This window comes from Henckelia pumila, chromosome 2 (genome assembly GCF_033568475.1).
Source record: "Henckelia pumila isolate YLH828 chromosome 2, ASM3356847v2, whole genome shotgun sequence".
NCBI lineage: Eukaryota > Viridiplantae > Streptophyta > Magnoliopsida > Lamiales > Gesneriaceae > Henckelia > Henckelia pumila.
This window is the reverse complement of record NC_133121.1, coordinates 86,947,724-86,957,080: the sequence shown is the minus strand read 5'-3', so window position 1 is coordinate 86,957,080 and position 9,357 is coordinate 86,947,724. Positions and strand designations below refer to the sequence as shown.

At 34.3% G+C, this 9,357-nt stretch overlaps 1 protein-coding gene across 2 annotated transcripts; it reads left to right on the top strand.

Annotated features, from left to right (window-relative positions):
• Window positions 1-2,110: 2,110 nt before the first annotated feature.
• Window positions 2,111-7,574, top strand: LOC140882196 (bifunctional riboflavin kinase/FMN phosphatase). 2 transcript variants are annotated; one of them, XM_073288018.1, is made up of 11 exons: window positions 2,111-2,242; window positions 3,171-3,260; window positions 3,832-4,018; window positions 4,735-4,865; window positions 4,936-5,005; window positions 5,104-5,169; window positions 5,508-5,662; window positions 5,755-5,850; window positions 6,733-6,884; window positions 6,989-7,072; window positions 7,263-7,574. In XM_073288018.1, the coding sequence occupies exons 2-11, from the start codon at window positions 3,191-3,193 to the stop codon at window positions 7,401-7,403; spliced, it is 1,152 nt and encodes a 383-aa protein (XP_073144119.1). In that variant the 5' UTR covers window positions 2,111-2,242; window positions 3,171-3,190; the 3' UTR covers window positions 7,404-7,574. The 2 variants fall into 2 exon arrangements, with proteins under 2 accessions (XP_073144119.1, XP_073144120.1); XM_073288019.1 differs by having other exon boundaries at window positions 2,214-2,340.
• The last annotated feature ends 1,783 nt before the right edge of the window (window positions 7,575-9,357 follow it).

The window sequence follows — 9,357 nt, the reverse complement described above, 5'->3', positions numbered from 1 at the left end:
CAACAGATACAGCGGAAACATTTTAAATAAACAATCTTACAATCTACCAGCAGAACAACCGATTTCTAAAATAATAATACAACCCAATCGAAACCTTAATTCTAAAATCTCAATACAGAAAACCTGGAACGATACAATCCTCCTTGCTGATCAACAACCGCTACCACCCGGTCCGTCCAACCTAAGTCTTGTCCCGTAGGGGTGTCCAAAACAAAACTATGGACGTGAGCATAAAATGCCCAATACGAAAACATGAGTATACATGTGCTATGAATGCAATGCAAGTGAACGTATAGTAAACCTATCCTCAATAGAACTCTGCTCAGTCAAAGAAGCTATGATATGTAGCACACTGTGCCGTCGCATCAGGAGGTACTCCCATACCATAAACCGTGGATATATCCGAGTCCAAAACTATGGTTCCCATCCACAAAATATAACGGGGATGAGCAACCCCTCTACTGGTAGTATCAATGAAATACAGACTCAACGTGTCAATGCATGCATCATAATATCAGTGACATAATAAATGCACATATAATTAATGCCACATAAAACATGCATACTTAACCAGGGTATCTCGGATAATACGTCCGTACCTATATCCAGACAAATCAAGCCCCTAGCAGTCCAGGTACTCAAAGTCCAAGCCTATAAGCAATAATCATCATATCACTTATAACGATCTAAAAGTCTTAACTAAGCTATTACATACTCCCTAATATCTATAAGGATCCAAAATTATACCTGCGTCCGTTGTCAGCCCGCTGATGACGATTGCCTCAAAACTCAGGCACTGCTCCGCTACTACCCCCGCAGTGCTCCGCCACTCTCGGCCTTCCAGTAGGACACCTAGAAACCCCTAAAACTGACTAGAATAAGCTAGGACGGATCTTTCGATCTCATTGACGTCACTGCTTACATAATATTCCGGACAACTGGCATTGGGACGTTCGGAGCTTCCGGTCACACTTTGGAGCTTCCGAACTCCCCTGATCTTCCGAATCCAAAACTACGGCTCCGATCACTTCGGAGCTTCCGAACTCTTTTCAGAACTTCCAATCCTCCCGAAGCTCAAAGCTCTACCGAACCATTTTTTTGGTCGTTCTAAATCCATTTCTCAACTCCTTAAACCCATTTGAGGATCTCTTAATAATGTCTTAGCCAATTAAACATAATTAGACGCTTGATTAACTTAAATTGGAGACGGGTTACTACATGAGATCCAATTGATTTAGATTATATAATGAAGACTTGCATAATTCTTCATAACATGATTGTGGAGGATGAAAGAGAGTATATGCTCGAAGATCGTGATTTTTCTGCTCGAGATAATGAATATGTGCCACCGGATATTGTTACTTCGAGAGATCCTACCGTAGAGTTTAACGTCTTTTTGGAGCGACGTGTCGGCATTCGGAACAGAGATTTGCATAATAGGCTTCAGAAAGATTTGATCGAACATATCTGGAATTTACATGGGAATGAATAATTAATAATGTATTTTTTCTTAATTATGTGTTTTTTATATTTATGTATGTTATTTTTTTAATTACGTTTTTAAAATTATGTGTAAGCTTTTAAATTTTAATTATATGTAATATTAAAATTTTTCAATATGAAATTTTATTTTGTGTTTAATTATCCATATATTTAATGAAATAAAAAAAATCAATATTTTAACACCATCTCCACAACGGACTACTTCATGCTACCCTTGGGATAGCTACCCCAAGGACAATTGAATGGACCAGATCACATTTGCACCCAAATGATTTGATCTCGTCCATTTATTTGCCCTTGGGTAGCTATCCCAAGGATAGCATCGACCCCTCCCTCTAGAACATTATCTCACCCTCGCAGAACCAAGCAATGCAGTTATGATCATTGACATCATCATACAATAAAGTTATCAACGTCATTACACCATCGTTTTCTCACCATTGAATATGCTCTTAGTACAATATTTTGATACCTTACAAATTACAATTGGTTTTTTAAAGCTTTTTTTTTGGATTGAAAATTACAACTAGTTTATCCAACATTTTTTTTTTGTTTTACATACCAAACTAGTCTAACATTGTAATTCCACTCAAAAAAAAAAAACATTGTAATAATAAAATTATGTTTTCTTATTAATCTCATCGCCTGCTTCGTCTCTAGTTCGTATAAGGATTTGCGAATGCGGGCAATGGCTTCGACACCACCCATTTCACATTTCCGGCCTCTGCTTGACTTCCAGGTGCACAATCTCAGATCCCTCTTTGCTATTTCCATGATTTGGGCTTTCGGTGGTGTTGTATTCACGATCACGCGCTCCTCGACCCCCGTTATATTACCGTAATTAATCTTGCTCATTGTATTTTCTTTTGTGTTTTGTTTTTGGCTGGGTTTCTCCTCTGTCTGAGCTGCCAAAAATCGAACTTACGTATTTGGCACACAAGTGTTTGTTTTATTTCCTGAACTAGGTTGTCTACTTCTGTGTGGTTCCATCTCTGCTGCATTGTTCTTTAGATTAATTTGGACCTTTTTCGGAGCATTTCTATCTATGCCACTTGCGTAAAGGATAGTCCTAGCTCTGAGCATTTATTGAGCACTGAAGACCTGTTTTTACGCCCCAAATCAGTTCAAGGGCGTGCTTAGGATTGTAGCTTCTGTTTCTTTTTCTCTCGTTTTACAGCAGCATTTCGACAAATATGTGGCTCTTGTCCAACTTATATTTTTTATTTCAATCCTAACATGACCCTAGCAGTAGCTCTATAAACATTCAGATATGAGGAATTTATTGGAGTGCCTGATATAATTTCTTTATTTAAAATCGAAGAGGAAGAATGAATTAGAAATTATGTTTGCCAAGATCTTTATTTGCCATTCTTGAAGGTTCGCAATCATCTATTCGAAATCGATTCATATTGTTTGTTCGAAGGCAAACTTGCTAGTGGATAAATTTGATGCTCTAGATACATTTTTTGCTATGTAGACGCTTCTTTTGATTACTTCTCTATTTTAATGGTTGATTGATTAGAATTTTTTGTTTATACAAAACATGGTTTATGTGTTCCAGAAACTTGCATGTTTTTCTTTGATCTTAAGATAATTTTTGGACTGAGTGAAGGACATTGCGGTCATCTAATGTTGGTGGAATCCTTGAATTTGACTCTGTATTTTAGGTTTAAAGCGCGAAGTGTCGATGGCAAATTCTTTTAGGAAGCTTGTGTCTTGTGTTATTCTAGATTTGGATGGAACACTTCTAAATACAGGTGGTGTTGTGTTGAATTAATTTGCTTGATACAATTATTTTGTGGTGTTAGTGGAGTTTCCTGCATCTCTCTCATGATTTTAGGGAAATCAAGTCTGTCTAGTTCAAGCATTTTACATGATCTGAACGTTTGCTGCAATGAGATATAAGACATCGTATTCTCACTTCATGATGAAAACAGAAGGCCATTGTTGTTGATTATTACTGTCATACATATTCTTGCCTTTTTCTCTCTGCCTACATTAAAACTAGATAAGGTGATGACCCACGAATGGATATAGTAGGCCATGTGTGTTGTTTATCATCATCATCATCATCATCATCATCATCATAGCTGTTCTTTCCTTTTTTCTATTGCCTTTATCAAAACTAGATGGGTCTATTTGTCTTGCCTCAAATTAAGTATAAAGTAGTGAAAAAACTGAAGGTGATTCTATGGTTGTGAAGAAATTTGTCCATCAAGGGGATATTGAACTTAATGGTACTGCATTGTTTCAGTCGTATTTTTTGTTTGAGAATTTTCTAAGCATGTTCTGGCTGTCCATCGGTAAAGTAACATATATTATTTCCAGATTGCATTGTGAGCGATGTTTTGAGGGTTTACTTGGCTAAACATGGGAAGCAATGGGATGGAAGTAGAGCTCATAGAGTTGTAGGAAAGACACCCTATGAAGCTGCCACTGCTGTTGTTGAGGATTACGAACTTTCCATATCTGCAGATGAGCTTCTATCAGAAACTTCTCCAATTTTCTCTGATCAGTAATTTTTTCAACCCTTCTCTGTTTAATCTGCTTTAATATCTGGTCATGCAATAGGAGAAAATCATAACACTTCTATGTCTAAAATCTTCTTGCCTGTATTTGAGAGTTTGCAAAGATTAAATGAAAACCATAATGGACTTTGGGGGATAAATAAAATCAGGGAAGAATCTTTGAGAACCACAATGATGTGGCAATTCAGAGATGATGCTCTGTAATATTCGTCTGATTGTGACATGGAGTGATCAATGGTACCTTTATAGCTAGATGACATGAAGGGTGTTGTTTTAAATGCTTATGAGTTGGGAAATCATTGGCTGTTGGTCTTACCAAAGTTCACACTTCTGGCTTTTATCTTGCATGTCAGTCTACTGTTTATTTTTCTTTTAAGTGGAATAATGAAGTCCGTTTTTCACATTATTGACGACAGTTTTTACATTTCTTGTACATGCTGTTTCATATTTCTTCAAGAGAGAAGTATTGTCACTACTGGAGTGGCTTCCTGTTTTCATTGTTTCTACTAAAACTTTACCATAACGCCAGCTCCAACTAGTTCTACATGGTATTCGTGTTTATGTAGAAATGGCAATGAGTTTTTAAGCTTTGATTTTTTCAAAAAACTGTCTTTCTCCTTACGACTTTTAGTTGACTTTGGATTCTATTTGAAGATTCCTTTTCTTGTTATTATTTTAACCGCATCTCTGAATTTTGGTTCAGATGGTGCAATATTAAAGCTCAGCCTGGTGCCAACAGATTAATCAAACATTTAAGTGGTAATGGGGTGCCATTGGTCCTGGCTTCAAATTCTCCGAAGGAAAATATTGAAACGAAGATATCTCACCACCAGGGTATTTATTCTTGATCGCAACATTAAGTTTTGCATTATTTATTCATTTCAGCTTCATTTTCAATTTGTAGGTTGGAAAGAATCATTCTCTTTTATCATAGGAGGTGACGAAGTCAAGAGTGGGAAGCCATCTCCTGAAATGTAAGTTGGAATAAGTGCAACTAGATCTCGTGCCTCGTAGATGTTTGTTGGACAGAAATTCAATGCTCATATGTTTGTGAATTGGCATACTGTTGAAGATATATTGAAGCAGCTGAAAGACTAAAGATGGATCCTTCGAGCTGTCTTGTAATTGAAGATTCGTTGTAAGCATCTTATTCCTGGATGTTTTTCTCGTTAAAGGAAGTCTCATTTTAAACACTTTGCTCATTATACTTCTGTCAACTAGTATGACTATGGCCTATGCATTGGTAGACATATTGCCAGCCAATCAAGCAAATTTAAAATTTAAAAAGATTTTAAAGAGCCCATCTTAATTCTAGGTGGATTCATGACAAAGGCATCCCGAATTTTTTATATATGTATTTGTCTTTTGATTAGGATTACTATATGCATGCCTTGCTTATTAAAAGATTTCAATCCAATTAATCCATGGACCATCCAAGAGAGTATGTTATTTCATGATTTATTTACCATTTGCTAGGCCCGGCATTATTGCTGGTAAGGAGGCTGGAATGGAAGTAGTTGCTGTCCCGTCCCTCCCTAAACTGTCCCAACTTTTCACCTCAGCCGATGAGGTCATTAACTCTCTGCTTGATTTTCAACCAGACAAGTGGGGCCTGCCTGCATTTGAAGACTGTGAGTCAGTTGGTTTTTTTTTTTTTTTTAAATTTTTATTTTACTGTGGCATTGTCCATTTCTACTGTGTAGTGACCCTGTCATTGCTACAGGGGTTGATGGTACTTTACCAATAGAACCTTGGTACATTGGTGGTCCTGTCATCAAAGGTTTTGGCCGTGGCTCAAAGGTCCTTGGAATCCCTACAGGTTTTGACTTCTCAATCTTTTTAGACTAACCTTGCTAAGGGATGTATAGAAGCTCGGATCAACTAAATTGGCATTTCAGTTTGGCCATTGCAACTAGTTTTCCTCTAAACTGAACAGACCGAAGAAACCAAGAGAATGAATTTGTTTGTTTTGGTTATAAGTTTAACTATTTAGTTTATCTCTACTATCTCTACTATTATATAATACAAGAGGGGCCTAGAGTAACTAATTTGGAGTCATGGTATAATTTTTGATAAACCAAAAGTACCGTTACAAAATTACAAAAAACACTTCATCTTAATCTCATAAAAATTAAAAACCTATTTTGGTCAATTTTTTTTATTTATCTATGACTATCATATCTAACAAAATATTCTTTCATCATTATCTGCACTTTTGAATTTTAAATGATTACATCCTTATTTAACAATCAACATAAAAGAATATTACAAAAAATTATTTTTAACAATTTTATTTTGATATCACATCTAGGAGTTTTACAAAAAAATAAAATTTTTCGGATTTTTAGTCTTTAATCTTAAACATCATTTATATGAAAAGGCTTTAAAAATATAAATACATTACATTTATGTCATATATAATATCTGTTTATTATATTGCACACCTCAAATACTAGTTTTAATTAACTTGATATGGTGTAAATCGGGCTGGTTAGCTTGGTCTGTAAAAATGTAGTCGATTTGGTCCGGTTGAATTTAGTTCTGTTTTTGGGTCTTGGTAACCAAGTACGTACCTCCACAACTGATAGTAATCTCCTATTTTATGTTATGTTGCACCTACTCATAATATGTCATGACTGCTCAATCAATCACCAGTTAGATTCCCGACGAAGTTTTTTTTTCTTATATTCAATCATTGCAGCTAACTTGTCCACGGAAGGCTACTCGGCTCTACTTTCTGATCATCCTTCAGGAGTTTATTTTGGTTGGGCCCGTTTAGCCACCCGAGGTGTTTACAAGATGGTCATGAGCATTGGTTGGAACCCTTACTTCAACAATGCCGAGAAAACCATAGTGAGCCAAACAATCACATTGCTCTTTAGTCTGTACTTTAAACATTACATGCTAGGCCCTTTCTCTATTTGCTGCGGCATTCTTGATGTACAAGATAACTACAGGAGCCATGGCTGCTTCACGATTTCAATGAGGACTTCTACGGGGAGGACTTGCAACTTGCTATTGTTGGCTATATAAGGCCCGAGGTACCACATAAATTCATTTTCATTTGTTGTGTGCCATGGCTTTCCTTTTGTAGTATAACCGAAATTTAGTGTCAGATTCATAAGGTCAGTAGTTAGAATACCAGGATAGTTTCTTTAACTTATTTGGTCAATCCATAATTACTTGTGAAGTCGATGTTGGATCATAACTCTCAGACTTGTGATCATACAGGCCAATTTCCCATCACTCGAAACCCTGATAGCAAAGATTTACGAGGACAAAGAAATCGCAGAGAAAGCTCTCGATCTTCCACTGTATTTTAAGTACAAGGAGGACACATACTTGAAGAAAAGTTTGCAGCACAGCTGCTAATTAGTTATCTACAAACATGTCATTGAATATAAATGTACAATACATCCAGCAGATGTATGACCAGCAGAACAATGGACGTGCATTTTTTGTGTATCATTTGAAACACAAATCACTTTCTAAATGTATATCTGATTTACTGGTTGCTAAATTACATTGTGTCGCTGTGATGTTATATCGATTTGCGGGATAAGAGACTGAGGGTGTGTTTGTCGTCTCTAAAAATGAGTGATTATAAAATTTTTCATAAATTTGAGAATGAAAAATGTGTAATCATTTGTTTTAAAGCATTATGTAGGGAACTCATATTTGATACCATAATGTACTATAAACATTACTAGCTCAAAATTATTGAAGCATGAATATGTTGGGAGAAAATTGGGATACGGACCCGGTCAATTATTATTATTATTATTATTATTATTATTATTTAAAAATGACTTCCCCAAATGATATGAAAACCATGTCGAATATGTGCAAATCAAAATAAGAGATAAAATATCGTTTGGTTCGAGTGATGAGATAAATAATGTATAGATACGTAATATAATATAATATAAAATAAATAAAAAATGATAGTTAATATATTATTTGATTTGATTGATAAATTATATTTTATTTGATTTGATTTATTAAATTTTACATAAAAATGATAAATTACTATTTTGTCTTTTTAAGAATAAATAAAATATGAATAATATTATTTATAAGAGTAATATATTAATTTAATTTAATGATTTGATTGATGCTAGATAAATAATTAACAATTTGATTGATGTAAAATAAATAATTAATAGATGGATAAATAATATGACGAGAAGTACGCGAGATTGATAAGATAAGTTATACATAGATTAATAATATCTCGTACCAAATGGTAACAATTTGATCGAGCTCAATCTTAAGTGTACCAATAATTTTTTTTCCTGACATGACTCGTTGTAACAAATAACAATCAATCTCTCAACTCAAAAAATATATAAATATTTCTTCGAAAATATAATTAATTAATGCTAAAACATATTATGTTATAACATTAATAATATTTCATTTTTGAATGTTCATTTCTCAAGAGGAAAAAAGACTGAAAAGCTAAAAGGGCACTTTAGCCCATGAAAAAAGTATGCGTAAAAGCCAATCAAATCTCGACATTTATCGAGCAAAATGAAAGCTAATGATCCACTAAACATATGATGGATTTATTGAATGTTGTCTCCATGTTTTATATTCTACTTTGCTATTTTGATGTAACAATAGAATGTCACATTCCATTTTTCCTTTAATTGGATTGGTGGAGCGTATATGTTGAGAATGTATTGGTCATGGATACCTATGGAGCATCCAAAAGTTCTAGGACATGTGTCCACTACCTATGAAAGAATAAATAATAGTAGAAAAGCTTATGAATGTTTCTCGGATTAATTTTATAATATAAATTTTCGTTCAAAAAATATTATATAGTTAATATTATTTTTTCATGTAAAAAGTATTATTTTTCAATTCAAATATAAAAATATATAATTGAAACCATTTTACCAAAAACTTGCGCATATGTTATTGAGGTCGTCTAACGTCATACACTCTTACGAGAAACTTGCGCATAAATAATAGATAGATTTGTTAAAAAACAAAGAAATCGTGATTGGGAAAAATATATTTTATGAAATATTAATGTATAATTTTGGAGGAGTTTACGTTTTGGGATATGCAAATATACTTCTATAATCTCTTTACATTATATCCAATAAAAGAAAGTGATTAAAAATTTCACTCGTTTTTTTTTGGATAAATAATTTCACTCATTATTCACACTGAATTTTATACACAAAAAATATAAATAAAAAAGTGATCATGTTATCTCGAGTTTAGATTATAAGGATGACAATGGGTCGGGTCTAAACCCAACGCCGCATCAAACCCGTCCCGACGGGACGGGTCTAGACCCGCCTAAACGGAT